We start from the raw sequence: 19,713 nt of genomic DNA on the forward strand, positions 1-19,713 counted from the left end.
GTTTTGCTAGGTATAATTACAGACTGTACAGTTATAGAGACTAATTTGATTCTGAATTTAATAACGGCAGATTGCTGGAAGAAGGAAGAATTGCCTATTATTCAAGAATGGACGTTAAAAGTAATAAACTTAGCAGAGATGGCTAAAATTCAGCATATTTGAAAGATTATTCAGATGAGAAATACAAGTTGGAATGGAGAAGATGGATTGACTACATTTAAAATAAATATTGGACTAAGGAATTTCAATTAGCTTATGAATGAACAAGGAATGTTATAATTTATCTAAATTTAGCTTAATAAAAGGGGAGTTAAAGTACAAGAGGTAGGTAAGATGTTATAGTTAGTTAGCTTATGTTAGTGTATGATTGTTAAATGTTTATACCCTGTATTTTGCTCTGGGAAGTTGGGGGAGGGGGGGTTGGAGGGATGGCAGGGTTGGGGTGGAGGGAGGGAAGGAAGGGGAACGGGAAATATTTGTAAAACTTATTAAAACTTTTCAATTAAAAAAAAAAGCTGCACCAGCCAGTGGTTATGAGGCGGTCCTGGTGAGGTGGGTCTATAGAACCAAAAGATCTTCACATCACTCATGGAAGCAAAGCATCCTTGCCCTAAGAGTAAGGAAAGGTGGTGTCTGCATCTGGAGGACCTGGGAATAACATTTTCCCCCAGATCCAACCCTTGTGGAAAATGTCATTTCCAGGGCTTGTTCTGAAGGGTGGCCTTGTCCCAGTGTCTGGATAGTCATTTGTAGGGAATGATGTAGGGTCTCCTGTGTGGGCTGGACTCCTTTCCAAGCCTATGATTCCATGTTCTGTGCTCTATCTTGGCACTTGTTCATTTGCCCCTCTCTTGGGCAGGTCATTGTCCAGCGATGCCTCTCGGGGAAAAACATGTCCCATGTCAAGGCTGGCTGCATCATGTGCGGCTACTTGAAGTTGCTGCCCATGTTCCTGATGGTGATGCCAGGCATGATCAGCCGCATTCTCTACCGAGGTGAGAGCTGGTCCACCCAGGAGGGAGAGGGCAGAGAGACCAACTTGCTCACTCACTCATGGGGCCCACACTTTCCTTTTTTCTCACAGATAAAGTGGCGTGTGTCGTTCCTGCAGTGTGCCAGAAGACCTGTGGGACAGAGGTTGGCTGTACAAACATTGCCTATCCAACAATGGTGGTGGAGCTCATGCCAGATGGTGAGATGAGGCCAGGAGGTTGGGTTATTTGTGCCTTGGACTGCAATGCTGGCTAAAGCCTGTGGCCAAGATCGTGCGTCCCAAAGGCTGTGCATTACGATAGGCTGCCCTCTGCCCACAGTTGGCCATAAAAAGGGACCCGTGTGGATGCCACATTGATCCTAGTGTGGTAGTGGCTTTTTTATTAAGCATTAAAAGGTCACTTCAGTTTAGTGCATGAAGGAAATGCTTCTTCTGGCATGATGAGTGCACACCTTGATCGCACAGCCTTTTTCCAGCCCTGCATTCGATTGCTAGGCCAGAGGGTTGAGTTCTCACCTATGTGGCTGTGCAGCCAGCCAGTTTTGGCTATAACCCTCAACCGGAGTTGCTCACACCAAAGCGTTGCCTATTCACACCTCCCTTGCTTTATTTTTCAGGGCTTCGAGGCCTGATGCTGTCTGTGATGCTGGCCTCACTGATGAGTTCCCTCACTTCCATCTTCAATAGTGCCAGCACCCTCTTCACCATGGACATCTACACCAAAATACGCTCCACCGCCAAGGAGAAGGAGCTCATGATTGTTGGCAGGTAAGTGCTGGTGGTAGCAGCGAAGGCTCAGCAAAGGGGAAACTGCAAGGAAGTTCAGCTGGAGCCCAAGATCAGGGCGCCCAAACTCGTAAGGCACCCTCCCTTTTGGCATTTGGGAAACCTGTGGGGTCACCTTCCCAAAATGGCTGCAGCACAAGGAAGACTGCTTCCCCTTTCCTGCAACCGGCCTCCAGGCTCTGGAAATGAAAGCATCGGCCAAAGTATCAGGTGGCAAAGCTTTGGAGCCCCCAGTGCCATCACCAACCAGGAACGGCCTTTATCTTCCCTCTGCCTCTTTTTCTTCACCTGGAAAGTATAGATCGAGGGCCACTCCACTCATTGGTCTGCACAGCCTCCTATCTAAAGTCTACAAGAACAGGTGGACCAGACAGCATCTTGGCACCGGCAGTTCTGCAGCGCCCCCTGGAGGGCACCTGGCTTAATTGAAGGCAGTCTGCAAGAAGGACGAGTGACTTTGCTGTCTCCTTTTCACAAAGGAGCTGATTGACAGGAGGGACAACCCACCAGGTCACTCAGTTGATCTGGCTATTTATTGAAATTTAGGCTTATTTGCCTCTTTAAAAAGGGGAGGGGGTCTGCAGGGGTGGTCAAAGAAGTCAAATCCCCCCTATTTTCTCTGTGCGATGCAGATACAAAATGAGTAGGACTTCACTTCCTCTGCCAAGGCCCCACCCTTTCTGCTGTTTTTTGCATTTAACTAAAGACAAAAAAAAACCCAAAGAAAAGGAACACATGATATTCATAGAAGGAAAAAGCTGAAAACAGAAACAAAAACATAGAAACACACAAAGCGCATATTTGCAGTCATGCACTATGAATAAATGTAAATATACAGTAGCAGCCGCCCCTGAAACAAATGTGGAGAAGCAGGACGTGGATCCCTCTGCCAAGGTAGTTCTTGGGCAGCTTTGGGGTTCATTGACTGGGTTGGTATCACCCAATATCTCTCTCTGCCTCCTCCTCCTCCCAGGCTGTTCATCCTGGTCCTGATTGGCATCAGCATCGCCTGGGTGCCCGTGATCCAGTCTGCGCAGGGCGGGCAGCTCTTTGACTACATCCAATCCATCACCAGTTATCTGGGCCCACCCATTGCCGCCGTCTTCTTCTTGGCCATCTTCTGCAAGAGAGTCAATGAGCAGGTGAGCAGCTGGCCCTTGGTGGGCGGGGGTGTCAACCTCTTGCCGAACTCTGTCAGGTGGGCCCTCCCATTTCTCTACCTCTCCAGCTGGAGGGAGCCAAAAGGAAGCTGGAGATCCCCTGTCGGCTTCACGGCTGGAGGGTCTTCTAGCCCGTAGAAGCTCTGTGTACCACTCCCCTCACAAAAGGAGGGGTGTTCGTGCCCAGGACACAGAAAGGGTGGGGTTTCCGGGGCACAAGAGGAGGAACAAGTAGCAGCAGCGAGGGGAAGAGGACAATATTCCATCTCCCAGGCTGCAATCGTTCCGTTGGCTGATGCAGGCTTTCATCTTAAGTTTGATTTAAGAACCTTGCTTACCTATCACAAGACTTCTTGTCTGATTAACACCTGGGCTGAGTCAGTGTAGTTATTTTTGTTGCAGCCAGATTTATTAGGCTGAAAAGATGCAATCAATTGGCCGGATCCATTTCTTAATCGAGTGTGCCTGAACGGTTGGTCCCTGGGAGGCTCCTAGTCCTGGTGCTAAGCCAGACTCCCTGGCAGGACAGAGCACCGGAGGGTGTTTCTTCTCCTTTGGGCTGATGGTGTCTTCCTGGTGCTGCTTTCAAACACCAAAATTGCTGCCCAGCTCCAAGTTTTCCGAAGGATTTCCAGAGTTCTCGGGGAGGGTTTGATCTGACGCCATCTGCAATTTCCATCCTTCCAATCACCTGGCCAATCTCCCTCTTTACCCCCTAAGGAGCTTCTGCTCTTCTGGGGGCCACAGGGGTCACTGCAAAGAGCCCCCTGAAATTAATCAAGCGCTGTATGAGAGCAGATGCACAGGTAGCATCTTGGCCTCCGACCCCCAGTATTTCCTCAGCCAGGTCCGGTGCCACACAACATCCAAGTAACCACTTTGCATCTCCTCCACTCCCCCCCATTTATGCTCTCTCCTTTTTCCATGTTCCTTAGCCTTGTCAAGCATCCTCCTTGTTGTAATCCCTCATCTCCTTGCATCAAAGGAGCTGAGGATTGCCCTCTCAAGAGATCGGTCACTACTCAGCCTGGGCCCAAACCAAAGACCCAGATGAAAGCAACCAACATCGGCTTTTATGAGGTAGCAAGAGTTGCCTATGGTGAGAGGCACATGCATAAGTTTCATCAATCAACCAAACAGTCCTAATCTAGCAAATGAGGAGCCTCCAACCTAAGAGCCCATGACTTACAACCTCCATGCCTCCCAGGGAATGGCTGAGCTTTAAAGCTCCTTCCTGCCTCTCATGAAAATGGCTGCTTGAGCTTTAAGTGATCTTACACGAACAGGTAGTCCTCAACGTACAACCACAACCGCATTCTGGGAGCTGAAATCCACACCCCCTCAAGTTGCCAAGGTCGAGAAACACTGGCCTAGACTCTCCAGCTGCAGTTGTCCACTCGCTTGTCGGGCAGCCTTGAGCCTTCCTTTTGGCTCATTGCTGGCTGGCATGGTAAGCTTCTGAGTGCAGTGAAGATGCTGGTTGCTCCCTTTAAAAGCAGAGTTGCTGAAGGTTCAGGGGTTTCAAAAGTCTTCTCTCCCTGGCAAATCCCTCGGGGGGGGCATTTTTGAGCAAACATGGCAGCAGTTTCATTTCCTATCGACCCCTGGAGTGTCAATATGCACCTCAGAGGTTCTGGTTGATTTCAGAGATCTGGCTTATTCAAGGAATCCACAGATGGGATGTGCCAAAAGCATCTGTGTGTGCAGGCAGATTCCAAGGGGAAGGAAGTGGGTTGCCTCTTGTCCCCAAAGTGTTCTTGTGAGTCTGAATGTTGTCTGAAAGGCGCTTTTTCAAGAGGCAACTGGACTTTCTGGGTTTTCTTTGAAGACATTTTGCTTCTCATCCAAGAAGCTTCTATCTCCAGTCTACAACACAGTCCTTTCAACAGTTCCAAGAAGCCCCCACCCCTATTTGCACTACTCAGGTGACCCTGAGGACACAGACAAACCTCCAAGTGGCCTTAATGACTCGCTAAAAGAAAGCAAATATCCAGCTGTCTGCAAGGAATATAAATCCTTCCATTCCCCACTATCCTGCCAGAGCTGAAGAAGCTTCTTGGATGAGAAGTGAAACATCTTCAAAGAAAAACCAAAAAGTCCAGTTGCCTCTTGAAAAAGCACCTTTGGGACCATCATGACCTGGATGAATGAGAACCTCCTTAGACATTAAGTCAGAATGTTGTTTTGGAGCTTCTCCAAATTGTGAAGATTGCTGAAAAGTTGAATATGCCCCATATCTATTTCTACCATTTGTCTCAAATGGTAGAAATAGATATGGGGCATATTCAACTTTGTCTCAAATGGGGTAGACCTCCTGTCAGGCTTATCCCAGCAGGTTCCCTAGCAAAGAAAGACCCTCAACTCCATTCGGTTGAAGTGATAGGTTCTTTTACTAAGAATTTGTGGTTGCAGTAAAAGCAGGCTAGGACTAAAGTTCCTATGCAAAAGGTTTTCCCTCTTCTCCCAGCCCCCCCCCCCCCCCCGCCTGATTCATCTTCAACCAGTGGTGTGCCAAGTAGGGGTTTGGTGCCTCTTGGTGCAATTCACATTCCTTTCTCAGTCTCCCCAGCTTGAAGACTAGAACAGGCTGGTTCTCACACCCCTGGTTTCTGTCAATCCCCCTCTACCTCCCCCCCCCCCCGGCCAGGTCATCTCTACTCTCTACATGCCATTTGCCTACGTCCTCTCACCCCACCCCCCAACGATGGCAGGATGCCAGCGAGGTGCCAAGGTGAAGATGGCAGATCCGACACTCTCCTACTCAAGCAGGGGGGTATGAACTAGATGACCTTCAAGGTCCTTTTCAACCATCATTCTATATCTGTCTATCACAATATGTGTACAATTGTGAGTCCAAAGAATCACCCAGTTGTGAGGAATAGGACCACAGGACGTGAGGGGGAAGAGGTTTTCCTAAGTGCATTTTCTTGTCTTTTGCAGGGTGCCTTCTGGGGTCTGATGGTGGGACTGGTAATTGGGCTGTCTCGAATGTTTGCAGAATTTGCCTACGGCACTGGTAGCTGCGCTGTGCCCAGTGAATGCCCAGCGATCATCTGTAAAGTGCACTACCTCTATTTTGCTATCATCCTTTTTGCTATCTCTGCCACCGTCATTTTGATCGTCTCATTCCTGACCAAGCCAATCGATGATGTCCATGTAAGCAATGCCCTTCCTCTTCCTCATCCTCCCCACCTCACTTCTCTCTTCCCTGCCCTCGCTGAGATTTTGACCACACGTAAAGAAATATCTGTGGGTAGCAATGTACAGGAGCTGGCAAAGCCTCCGTCCAACCGAGCCTATCATGAATGCCCAACATGGATAAGAAGAAAAGGAGGAAAGGCCATTTTCCTTTCCTTTCCCTTCACATCCATCTCTGAGGCTCTCAGATCTGGGGCAGCCACTCCTCAGGTTCAGTAGAAGTGAAAGCCAGACAGGGAGGAGGAAACCACTTTGAAGCCCCATTAGAGAGGATGCTTCCTGAGGGTGCATCTCCCCAGTTCTGTCTTGTTGGGAAGTTCAACACTGCACAAGCAGTTCCACAGCATGTTGGGTTCTTCTGACAGAGGTATTGGGTACAAGTGAGTAGGAGTAGTGGAGTTACCAGGGCACTTCTAGCCATCCCTTTTGAATCAAGACTGGGGCCCCGTCTTGACCTCGTTCAAGGTCATTTTAGCTGTTCCGCTTCATTGTTGTTACTTTTGTTTCCTGAACAGCTTTATCGCCTTTGTTGGACTTTGCGCAACAGTAAAGAGAAACGTGTTGATCTGGATGCAGGGGAGATGGTGCAAGGAGTGGAGGACTATGAGGAAGAGCCAGGTGAGATCACCTTTACCATGAAATGTTGAGCTATTACAAGTCTTGGACAGACCAGACTGGATCTCTCCTAAGCTATCTGACCGAGCTATCAGAGGGAAGAATTTTGGCCAAGATGCTCGCAGGCATCCTAGCTCATTGGGGAGTGATCACTTTTTGGAAAATCAAATTTAGGTTGGGATGCTGAAGACTGAATAGTTCAAATATGTGTTTATCTCCATATTAGTTAAGAATTTTGAGGCAGATGTTCAGAGCGTGCCTGAATTGCTATTTTTGCACCTTAAAATCCCCCTCTCAAACTTGAAAATGAATGTAGTCATTTAAAAAAAACGATAAATGAAGAACATCCTAGTTTGTATCGGAATCCAGATTTTACAGGGGAATCATGTAGAGTTTGAGTGGGTGGCATTAAAATGCCTTGTTGCCCCTCAGCCTGTTGTGGTTAAGTAGCAGCAGCAAATGAGGAAGGGGCTTCTTTGAATTCAGGGGGAAAGAGAGGATAGAAATCTTATAAACAATATTATAGTATATTATTATTATTATTATTATTATTATTATTATTATTATTATTATTATTATTATTATTATTATTATTATTATTATTATTATACAATTGTATCACAGTGGCCAGTTGTTTCGCCGGATTTGGCATTGGTTACTAGTCGGGCCCCACCCAGGGGCCTAGGACGTCGTAACGTATTTTCGTAATATGCGTGCAGATCCAAGCAGTGCGGCTTTTTGCATTTGACTGATGGTGATTTTGTCAATTTTTAACTCTTTTAAATGTAATTCCAGTGCTTTTGGAATAGCACCCAGTGTGCCAATTACCACTGGAATTACACTGCTGGTTTGTGCCATTATTATTATTATTATTATTATTATTAGTATTATTATTATTATTATTATTATGTAATAAGATTACATTTTTGAGCCAGTTTGTGTACTGGTTAAAGCACCAGGCTAGAAAGGGGGAGACTCTGAGTTCGCGTTCTGCCTTGGGCACGAAGACAGCGAATGACCTTGGGCCAGTCACTTTCTGACAGCCCTAGGAAGGAGGCAATGGCAAACCACCTGAAACCTGGCCAAGAGAACTGTGTGAACTTGTCCAGGTGTCAAAATTGACTTTAGGGCACAAATCGCGCACATAGCTACTTTTAACAGACAACAATGTCTCCCCATTGCTTGTCATCATGTAATAGCAATGGCAAAAAAATGATCTTTATTCTCTGATATTCTACTTTTGTAATATCTTTTCATTTTTCAAATTTGTCCTTTTCATTTCTTGTTGCTAGAGAGCCATTTGTGCATCCTTGGTGGCTCATGAGGACCCTCCCATTTTAAACTTTTTTATTTAGTATTGTTTGCATTGGGGCCTTAATAATCTCCTTTCCAAGGTGCTGAAGTCAAATCTTCAGAAATGCAGAATAGTAACCAGGCAACTTTTGGTTCTGCTTGCCTGCAGGGTGAATTCTAGGAAGAGAGCAGTCATTCACTCTTGCCATTCTCTCCTTCCCACCTAAGCATCTCTTCCTTTTTAGCAAGCATGAAGCCTAACATGGCTAGTTCTCTACTCCAGTCTTTGGATGATGAAGTCCTCTACAAGAAAAAACCCATAGAATAGAGGTGTCAAACTCAAGGCCCACGGGCCGGATCTGGCCCCTGGGGTGGTTAGATCTGGTCCGTAGGGCCACCTTGGAAATAGTGAAGGACCCGCCTAAAAGTGCCTCTGTCAATCACTCATGTCAGGGGCGCCTGTGATGGCCCGAGTGCTTTGCCAGTCCAAATGGAGTCCCAATCTCCGTTTTTGGTTGGGATGGCCTCCTGCAACACTCTGCCAACAAAAACGAGCAAAAACGCACACGGCCCTCACAAGCTCCGTTTTTGCTGGCAGAGGGTTGCAGGAGGCCATCCAAGCCGAAAACGGAGATTGGGACTCCATTTTCACTGGTAAAGCATTTGGTGCCCATGACATGAGTGACGTCAAGCTGACCACATGCTGCACCCTGGCCATGCCCCCCCTCCTGAGGTCAAACACAATCATGATGTGACCCTCAATTAAATCGAGTTTGACACTCCTGCCATAAAATCTCCCACCTGCCACTTTGGTTGATTCCCAGTTGATGCTCAAGTGGTTGAAACCCCACTTGGCACCATGATGTGTTTCCTGGACATTCAAGGACTCAATCTGCAAAGATTTCAGTCAGACCTCCTGCTTGGTTGGTGGCCTGTAAAGCCTGCCCATGCCTGGGTCATTTTTGTTTGTTTTGCTTTTTCTCCTTCATTTTCACTCAGATGCTTTCGGCCAGATTTTCACACTCGATGTTCTGCATTTCTTTACTTGTGTTGAAATTCTTCACATATAATATGACACCTTTTCCCCTTCCTCTTTTTGGGCTTTTTCTCTTGACAACAAATTATACCCTTCTAATTTTATATTCCAATCATGCAATCCATTCTACCAACTTTTAAAGATACCAATAATGTCACGTTCCTCCCTCTGCTAAGACTTCACGTTATCCCTGTTTCTTCCCAAACCTCTGAGCATTGATGTACAAGAAGCATCTGACTCTCAGCACTGGCCTTCTCAGCTTTGCCTCCTGCAACTCCTGATGTATTCTGGGGCCCCTCCCTCTTACCACTTCCTCTCTTGACCTCAGGGCATCTACCTTTGGACAGAAACTGTGGCTGCCTTCTGATTTCCCTCCTAACTCCAGATTTAGTTTAAAGTCTGCCACATGACCTGAGCACAGTAAGATGTCTTCCAGACATGTCCTTGCCAGTCTTTGTGAGGTGCAACCCATCTCTTGCTTGCAGAAGTCCTACCTATAGATGGCACAGATTGTGGTCCAGAAATACAGAGTTTTCCCGGGTACTCCATCCCTGAACCAACACTCTCCCTCCCCCCCAAATCTCCATTCCGTCTTCAGGCCATGCCCTTCCATTCGAGGAACGCAGGAAAATCCCACCTCTGCTCCAAATTCTTTTGGCTTCCTGCCTAACTCCTTGTGGTCCTTTGAGACTCTTTCCAGTCACTTTTTGGCAGTCTTTATTACAACATGACCCAGAATGAATAATGGTCAGTAGATTTGATAAAGGGACCCTTTCGACTCTATGGTATATTGGGGCATATATAAGCAAAATGCATGAGAATAGGAGTTCTGGGCATGAAAGGGTCAGTTTGGCAGCTACATCTAACAATTGGCCATGTTGTCCTTGCAGCCCAAGAGAAAGAGACCAACTGTTGCAAGAAAGCCTACAACTGGTTCTGTGGCTTGGAACAGATGGGCCCCAAGCTGAGCAAGGAGGAAGAAGAGGCCCTGCAGCAAAAGTTGACAGACACAACGGAGGAGCCCTTGTGGAAGCGCGTGGTAAACATCAACGCCATCATCTTGCTGTCGGTGGCTGTTTTCTGCCATGGATTCTTTGCATAGGTCAAACGTTTTGTTTTGTTTGGGAATGAAGTTCTTGATTGCTAAATTGCACTGTGACATCATAATCTGTAAATTGCACCTTATCAGACTTGAAACTCGTTTGTCAGGAGAATCATTTAACTCATTCAGTGAACTGAAAACATGACCGACTGTGAATGGCATTGGTTGGGAGGGGCTGTGTGGGTCTGCAGACTCTCCTCAAAGGGGACAATCCTCAAATGTTTTCAATCCCTGTTTTTGGATTGTGTTATCAAAGTGTATGAGTGCGTGTGTCAGAAATTCAGCTTTCCAGTTGTTTCCCCCTTCTTGTTTTTTAAGTGTATGATTTGCACAGGAAAAATGTGTAAGTTCAGCTGCCTCCATAGGCTGACTTTAATATTGTTTTAGAGGCAGAGTCTTCTAATCTTGCCCCTCTTTATTTAAGACTCATGCAGAACTGTATTAACTTTGGAACTGGAAGTGTTTGAATTGAATTGTTAATACCTGGCTCAGTTAGAATCAGCTTGAAGTGGTTTGAAGGTGGTTTGAATCTCTTTCCCTGAGACCAGGCATGCTGATGTTGTTCTCATCCTTTGTCATTTGGATTTACTGTATAGCTGTAAAAATACATATATATTTTTAAAAATGACTGTGTCTTGTTGAAAAAAAAAATGAAGCAGAATTCCTGCCTTGCCCCCTGACATCCAGCTATCTATTGAAAGCCTGCAGACCAGGCCATCCCCATCTCTTTCTGACAGGGGGCCATTTCAGTAACTGGGGGAAAGCAGGGAGGGTGATGCAACAGGGGGATGTCAGGCCCTGGTTGATGCTAAGATTGCCTTGGAGAAAGCAATGTTCAACTGAGGAGCCAGCCAGGTGTAGGGGTGCATCTGGGATCAAGAACCTTCTCAATCGCAGCCTAATATCAACCTTCTGAGAATCTTCCCAAGAGGAAGACGAGGACTCACAAGCAGGAGCTGGGAGGCTCCGACTAAGTGGCTGCTTTTCCAGGACCATGGAGAGCTCCCAGCATATATAGTTATATATAGGGGAGCCCAGAGCCCCCCTCCCTCCCAAGTGCCTTGAATACAGGCGACAATATTTGGAGTTCAGCAGGGTTGAAATGAGGGTTCTTTGGTGCTCTCCGAGCTTGGTGGTTTTCTTGCAGACGTTTTATGACCCAGCTAGGTAACAGCATCAGTGCTGAATTGGGTAATGAAGCATCTTTAAGAAAACCAAGCTCAAAAGACTTCACAGCTCCATTCACCAGTCAGTTCTCTCAGGCTCCAGAGTCGGCCTCCTGGAGTGAGATGGAGCCATCATGGCAAGCAGCCACTCATAACTTTTCCATACCTTTGTTCCACTTCCAAAGCTATTCGTTTAATGTATGGTAATGGGCTTCACAGGTTCACTACCTGTGCTCTAAGGAAGATATTAATGTACCAGACTTAGAAGGAGCAGTTGCTGACAGCCACTTTCAGGCTGAAGGTGCCCTTGGCCCAGACTAGTGTGCCACGGCTCCGCTCAGAAAGAGCCTTTTGCGCGCGCGCGTGTGTGTAAATAATTCCAGCATATGGTTTTGTTTTCTCCAAAAGGCTCTGCCCTTTGCTGTAATGAAAAGGAGGGTGGAGATATGGACCTCCCTGGAGTGACTCGGATGCCTCCCCTGTGGGCTCTGCTGACCTTGCTCCAACTCAGTCTGCAGGAGGGAACCCGCCCTCCCCTGAGACAAGCTCCCAAAATGCAAGGAAGAGGCCCATAAAAGCCTCTCCACCTGTTGCCCCCTTGGAGTACCCTTGCTCAGAAAATGCCCTCCCCACCCAAGGCATCCCAGCAGCAGGAGAGCACCTGGTCTGGGGAGACCAAAGGCCGAGCTCTTGGCAAGACCCACCCCTTGCAGTGCTCCACAGTGGCCTTGCACCAAGGGCCTTGGTAGGGTTGCCTCCCTGAGGGTCCATGCCTTCGGTGTTATGGATTGGCACACCAAGTCTTCTTGCTAAAGGACGGGCACCTGGCTCTCGGTGCTGCTTAATGCTGGCTCCACTACTTGCAGCGTGATGTGGGTCCTGTTTCGGGGAGCAAAAGAGGCAGCGTCTCAGCACTGGCTGCTCAGTGTCACTGCAGGCCCAGCAGCAGCAGAGGTGGGTTGCTACTGGTTTGCACTGGCTCGGGTGAATCGGTAGTAGAAATTGAGACTGGATCGCTGAACCGGTAGGGATGGCAGGCTGGCCATGCCCTCGAACTGGCTCTCGGCCGCCGTTGCCATTGCCTGCTTGTTTTTCAGTCATTTTTTCATGTTCTGCACATGCAGAGCTCCCTTTCCCAAATCCCTGGGCCCTGTGACATGTTAAACCAGTCATCGTGATAGTTGTTGCAGTAGAATTCATTGCCCACATGTGACTCTCCTCTTTCACTTCATCTGTAGCAGGGGTCCCCAACATTGGCAACTTTAAGACTTCTGGACTTCAACTCCCAGAATTTTGGAAATCCACAAGTCTGAAAGTTGCCAATGTTGGAGACCCCTCAATAATGGTGTCCTGAGAGGGAAGAAAAAGGCCTTGAGTGCTCGTCCCCCATGGCTGCAAGAGAAGAGTTTTGGTCACCAAGGGAGTAAAGGAGGCCTAATGTCAACTGTCCAGCTGGCATTCCCAGAAAAAGAAACACCATTATTTTTCCAAGAGTATCAACTTTACTGAATAAATGTAGAAGCGAAACCGGCTCTGGACTTCTTGTGCAAATGGATGCATAGTTAATTTCCCCTTTTCCCACAGGTCACCCACTGTCCACCAATCACTTCTGTTCATTTTGTTTGGTCGCTGTGGCATCTGCTCTGGGTGTCCTTGAGAGGGGGGGGGGAAGCACTCACTGTCTCATGCTTGTAGGCCATTCCCCCCACCCTTGCATTCCAATCCACACACACACACAAACACATTCTTTGTCAAGCTGTGAGCAAAATGGAATCTAGGTGAAAGTTTGAGTCAATCTTGACCCTGAGGATGGAGCTTTCTGTGAGCGCTCCAGCCTGGGCATGTACTCAGCCTCGTGGCCACTTGGAAAGTGCTGCTGTGCCCCAAGTTGTTATACGCCATTTCTATGCAAGGCAGGAGCTTAGCCCAATTAGTCGGTTGATGATTTATATACCGTAATAGCACAGGTATTGCTCTATTAATGAATTGGCATGTCAGCCGTCCCATTGGTCCTCAGATGATAGGTCCCTGGGAGGAGCCTATCAATTTTAAACATTCCTGCCAAAGTTTTGCAGTGAATTACAACCCCGCCCCCCTGTCTGAGATAATGTGCTTTGGGACCCCACGTAGTCTGTAGATGTGTTGCACAAATATCTTGGCTAAGGCCAGGCGGAAGGAATCTTGGGACCTGCCGCAAAGCGTGCTGGCTTCAAAAACAGGTTGATGACAGTCCAAATTACTGGGTTCTCAGGCAACTCCACAATAAAGCAGCTCCTGGATATCTCCTGCCACAGGCCAGGTGTGTTGGCTACTGACAGTAGTAGGCCTGGAGGCTTCCCAAGTAGGTATTTCATGGAGGGTTAGGACAGCTGGCCAGATAGGCTTCTCCTTTTTCATCTTCAGCCACCAGAACTGTCTCTTCACCAGGTGAAGGGTCTTCACAAACCCGAAATGTCCTGCAGATTTTGCATCATGGTTCCTCTGCAGGACCAAAGTTCTCTGGCTGGCTGGGACTTACACTCTGCTCCCCTTCCACCCCAAGCCCTCCTTCATCATCCTCTTTATGCAGATGCACCACCCGACTGGCTGCGGGAAGACTGCTCTCTGCTGCCTCAGGAGCATTGGTGCTGCAAGCTGCCTGGATAGGATAATGGAGTTAACTGCTTCCTCTCGGGTACTTCTGCCCTGGGGCATGCGAGAGAGGGCATTGACTAAGAAAATCTTCCCACCCAGCAACTAGCAATGGGTGAAATTGAAGCCACTAAAATACTGAGCCCATTAGGGACAACTTCCTCGGGACCTTTAACACTTCCAGGTTCTTGTGGTCCATCCACACCTTGAATGGAATCTTGTTGCCCTCTAAGAACTGCCTCCAGGTGAGAAGAGTCGATTGAACCATGTATGCCTCCTTCTCCCAGATGGCCCACCGCCTCTCAGTATCAAACAATTTACGTGATGTTTAGGCCCATGCAACTTTCCCTTTTGGTTCCTCTGGAGTAAAACCACCCTTACTGCCACATCACTGGCATCTGCCTGGATCACAAAAGGTTCATCTGGATTTAGGTGCTTCAAGACCAGTTCAGCAGCAAAGAGCCACTTCAGCTTTTTGAAGGCCGCCTGGCATCGATGGACCAATTTAATGACTGGGTCGGTTTGGGCTTCACTCCCCCGCCCATATTGAGCAAGTTGGTGATGGGCAGGGCTATCTGGGCAAACGTGGAGATGAACTGCCGGTAGTTTGCAAATCCCAGGAAGCTCTGTAACTGCTTTACTCCTCAGCTACTGGAAGCAGTAAAATTCTGAAGGTGGTTCCCAGAAGAACCTTCCAAGTTTGTGTCGCCTGCATGAAATGATTGTTGTCAGGCATTGTCCCCCAAAATGTTGAAGTGTGTAACATTGATGCACACCATAGATTTGCCATCACTGATGTAGTTCAAACTCTGCTTTTTGCAGATTCTGCTAAAGTATTTTGGACAAATGACTATCCAGTCTGTTTGGATGGGAATGTACCATCTCAAGAGGCAAGCAATTCCAACAATAGGAAATAGCTCCTTGTCTCTAACCTGACTCTATTTCTCTGTAACCTCATCATCTGGGTTCTGCTCCTGTCCACATCCTCTCCCATGTAACAACATGATAGATAGCTAAAAATGCACCATGAGGACTGTCCTGTTTTCTCTTTTGCAGACTAAACATCCCCGGTTCCTTTTAGATAGTCCTGAAAGTACTCAGCTTTCTGTCCCCACAAAACCTTGATAGTCCTCTGAACTCCCTCCAGTTTGTTTACATTTCTTTCTGTTAAATTTTCATCCTATTTGTTTCAGTTCATTATGCAAGCCTTCCTCAATCTTCTTGAACCTTCTCTTTCTTCTCTAAAGTTGTATGTTCTAGTTTTTATATCACCTGTACAGTTGATAATAGACTAATAGAGTTGGAAGGGACCTTGGAAGTCTTCTAATCCAACCCCCTGCTCAAGCAGGAAACCCTATACCATTTCAGACAAATGGTTATCCAACCTCTTCTTAAACATCTCTACGGTAGAGCACCCACAATTAATCACCCACTGATTAACTGTTCTCACTGTCGGGAAATTTCTCCTTAGTTCTTGGTTGCTTCTCTCCTTGATTTGTTTCCGTTTATTGCTTCTTGTCCTGCCTTCAGGTGCTTCGGAGAATAGGTTGACCCCTCTCTTCTTTGTGGCAGCCCCTCAGATATTGGAACATCTTATAGGTCATCTAGTCCAACCCCCCTGCTCAAGCAGGAGACCCTATACCATTTCTGACAAATGGCAGTCCAATCTCTTCTTGAAAGTCTCAAGTGATGAAGCTCCCACAACTTCCAAGGGCAACCTGTTCCATTAGTTGGTTGTTCTCACTATCAGAAAAAAGTTCCTCCTTATTTCTAGGTTGAATCTCTCCTTGGTCAGTTTTCATCCATTATTCCTTGTCTGGCCTTCGGGGGCTTTGGAAAATAGCTTGACCCCCTCCTCTCTGCGGCAGCCCCTCAAATATTGGAAGACTGCTATCATTTCTCCCCTGGTTCTTCTTTTCATTAAACTAGCCATGCCCAATTCCAGCAACCGTTCTTTTATGTTTTAGCCTCCAGTCTCCTCATCATCTTTGTTGCTCTTCTCTGCACTCTTTCTAGAGTCTCAACATCTTAATATTGTGGCAACCAAAATTGTGGCAACATTCCAAGTGTGGTCTTGCCAAGGCATTATAAAGTGGTATTGACACTTTGTGTTATCTTGATTCTATCCCTCAGTTAATGCAACCTAGGGTTCGCTTTTTTGGTGGCTACCACACTCTGCTGGCTCTTGTTGAAGGGATTGTTCATTGGACTCCTAGATCCCTCTCAATTACTGCTGAGCGAGTTTCCACCTATTCTGTATTTGTGCATTTGGTTTTTCTTGCCTAACTGTAGAACCTTACATTTCTCACCATTGAATTTCATTTGAAATTCATTACTTTGTTCAGGTTTGAGTGTGACAATCCACCTGATACTCCTTTCCAAGCAAATATGAAGCTTGGTATCTCTGTGTGTGAATATTTGTTCAATTATGAATACACCTACAAATGTACCATCTAGTCTTTATTTTGATTGATTACCAATTGCCATCAACTTGCTGTTGACTCTTCATGCCACATAGATGGACCTTTTCCAGAATGGTCTGGACCTAATGCTGCCCTTCTGGTCTCCCAACACGTGCCTTGTAATTGACTTCATCTTCTTTGCTGCTGGTCTTCCTTTTCTCTTTCTTTCCACCTCTCAGTATTATGGACTTCTCAAGGTATCTGTGTCATTGCACAACATGTCTGAAATAGGATCATTTGAGCCAGGTCTCACCTGTGCTTCAAGTGAGAACTCTACATTGATTTGTTCAATGCTTCTTTGATCTCTTGGAAATTCTCCAAACCTAAAGTTCAAAATATTGTTGGTATCTTGTTTTGTTAATGTCCAACTTTTACCGCCATGGGATGTCACCTTGCTTGACTAATTCTGAGTTGGTAGGTAGACCACATTTTACCACTTTATTAAAAGAGGATATAACTAAAAATGTTCTGAAGCATTGGCTGAGTTCCCCATGGCATTTCCCCAGCGTCCCAAGCTAGTCACTCTGTGAAGGAAGGAAAGGCATCTGTCATGACTTGTTTGTGGCAGACTCACACTGGCTCTTTTATTAGCTGTTGTTTTCTCTGGTGCTCTTGTTTTCTACATGTTCACAAGCAGGCCGTTTCATCAGCTACTCCAGGATCTTGCGCAGAATATACTGCAAGCTGTGAAATGTGCCATTTCCTGGATTCTCTTGCTTCCCTTTTTAAAAATGTAGCCCCGATCTTTTTCCTTCTCCAGTCTGTCTTTCCCAGGAGGTCTTCAAGGTTGGAGCGCGTGGTTCTGTGGGCATCTTTGCTGGTTCCCTCAGTAACCTGGGATGCAGTTTTTCTGGTCATGGAGCCCTGACTTTATTTAAATGAGCTGTGTCCTTTGCATCCCACCTTGTCTATCTCGAACCACAGTTCCCTTCCTTCCATTAACGGCAGACTGACAGTCAACAACGGTTGTGTTTATCTTGTAGGAAAGAGCAGACATAAAATGTGTTTTCAGTTGCTCTGCTTCCTCCATCCTCTCCTCTTCACCATGCATCCATTTTCACTTTCAAGTTCTTTATTTCTGTCTCGCCAAGCAAGCATCTCCTTCCCCTCTGTTAAGTTTGGAATAAGTGGCAGCCTTGGAGGGGATGTCTCGGTCAGACGTGTCACCCATATTTCGGTGTCATCCCATGAGTCAGGGATGCCTGAGTGAATTCAGAGCCTCCTTTGCCAGCATTTGTTTGTTTCCCATCGTGCCCTGGAGTGGAAACCTCTGAGGTGATGCCTGGTGCTCCCTCCTGCCTTTGATGTACTTCCCTGCCAGTCTCCAAACCCCCTCCCCTCTTTTGTCCCTCCACTCTTTTGCTTCCCCACTTGTCCTCTGCGTTGTTGGCTCCAGTCGATGGCATATTTGCTCTTGGAGAACATTAGTCCAATTCCTGCCTGGGGTAAGAATCCATTAAATACCATTTTAGTCGATACGGCAGCCTCCCTGACAGATGGCTGTCCCAGCTTTGTTTAAACATCTCCACAAAGGAAGAGTTCCGTGTCGCCTGAGGCTCCCTGTTCCATCACTGAACAGCTCTTAATGTTGTGAAATGTTTCCTGATATCAAGCAGAAAGCTACTTCATGGTTACTCAAGCCCATTGTGTCTCTCGCCCCATCTTATGGGGAAGGGACAGCAAGCAGGGAACATTATCCTTCTTTGCTCGTCAGAGGAACAGGGAAGCAATACAGTCAGGGAATAATAAAATCCCGGGGTTGAAAGTGTCTATGGAGGCCTTCTAGTCCAACACCCTGCCCAGAGTAGGAATTGTTGTGCCATCCCAGACAGACGGCATCCAACCTTCGCTTGACAACTTGAAGGAATGGAGCACTCATAATTCAAGACTGTTCTACTGCTCAACAGCTCTCACACCAGGAGATTTCTCCTTGTTTTCTTCCTCTATGAAGCTTCTCGTCTACCTTTGGGAACTCTGAAAATAACTTCACCGCCACTTCCTTGTGATACACTTTCAAGGAAAGAACCAGACTACATTCTTCTTTTGAGAAATGATGAAGGGACTGTTCAGAGTCCAGGCCCAAAGAGTCTACCAGCAGAATTGTAGATTTGAACAATAAAGTTCAGCCAAGGGCTTTGGTTGCGTGTTTAGGTCGAGACACCAAGAAGTGGGTTAGCTGGATGAGTCAGAGCAGCTGAGGGAAGCCCCTTTGGGACTTAGACAGAAGGTGTTTTTGTATGTTTGTGGGTGTGCTTGTTTGCTGAGGGGGGTTGGTGTTGAGTAGCTGAAGGTGCTGAGCCTCTCCTTCAGAGGATGTTATTATGGGAAGTCTTTTAACTTACATTTTAATTGAATCCAGGTAACTGTACCTTATGGCCATTCTTACTTCCCTTACCTTCTGGGACAGGGAAAACTAAGCCCTGGCCATCTTCCCTGGAGCACCATTTTATCCAACTATCCCTCTGATTGCTTTTTTTCCAGTCTGAACACCCCTGGATTCTCCAGCCTGTCCTCCTGTGGCACATCCTCAAATTCTTGTGTCAACTTTGTAATACCTTTCTGGGTATCTGCCCATATCTTTCTGGAAATGTGCTGCCCAGAATTATACACAGTACTCCATCTGTTATATCCTGAATATGTATTGAAAAAGAAAAATGGAATTAAAATTAAACATACTGTAAACAAGCCTCACAATGGATGAGACACTGAAATAGTGGATAGCCTCTATCCTTTGGGATCGACCATTAGCATAAAAGCAATCAGCAGCCAAACAGAGTGCCACACAGTAGCTCAGGTAAAGTAGCAATGAAGGCATGTTATGTGAGATGAAGCCTTCTTGAAGTCTACAACCCTGAGGACAGATGAAGAAGAAGAAGACGATCAGCAGTGAGGCAGATGGATTGTGGGAGCAATACATGCACCTTTGTAGATCTCAAGGCCTAGGTTGGGGATAGGTTATCTTGAAGAAGGTCCATATATGTGATCATTAAAAGTTGATGCTGAATTGATGGCAAATACTGATAGCCCTTAGTTTGTGACCATAACTGGGACGGGCAACTCAGACATTAAGTAAAGCGGTTGCTAAGTGGAATTGTGGTTGTGTTTATAATCAATCACTCCAGCAGTGTCTCACCAGCACAGAACAGAAGGAAATCCTCCCCTTTGAAGCAGCTTCTTCTGATTCAAGCCAGATCACCTGAGTCTTCCTAGTAGGTGTATCATAATGCCAGCTAGGCTACGTCCTCCTCAGGTGTTTCCAGGGTATAAATC

The 19,713-nt window shown here is 46.7% G+C and overlaps 1 protein-coding gene across 1 annotated transcript in view; it reads left to right on the forward strand.

Moving 5' to 3' along the window:
- LOC106548726 (sodium/glucose cotransporter 1) overlaps positions 1-10,812 on the forward strand; it is a 29,339-nt gene extending 18,527 nt beyond the window's left edge. Inside the window, exons 9-15 of the mRNA XM_014066169.2 lie at positions 860-995; positions 1,085-1,192; positions 1,612-1,762; positions 2,754-2,922; positions 5,881-6,096; positions 6,654-6,756; positions 9,973-10,812. Coding sequence (XP_013921644.2) covers positions 860-995; positions 1,085-1,192; positions 1,612-1,762; positions 2,754-2,922; positions 5,881-6,096; positions 6,654-6,756; positions 9,973-10,184 — 1,095 coding nt within the window. The 3' untranslated portion in view covers positions 10,185-10,812. The remainder of the gene's footprint in view (positions 1-859; positions 996-1,084; positions 1,193-1,611; positions 1,763-2,753; positions 2,923-5,880; positions 6,097-6,653; positions 6,757-9,972) is intronic.
- Positions 10,813-19,713: the final 8,901 nt, after the last annotated feature.

The sequence above is a fragment of the Thamnophis sirtalis genome, unplaced genomic scaffold, assembly GCF_051295495.1.
Source record: "Thamnophis sirtalis isolate CommonGarterSnake01/CBP01778 unplaced genomic scaffold, rThaSir2_p1.2 scaffold_2, whole genome shotgun sequence".
In the NCBI taxonomy this organism is placed as follows: domain Eukaryota; kingdom Metazoa; phylum Chordata; class Lepidosauria; order Squamata; family Natricidae; genus Thamnophis; species Thamnophis sirtalis.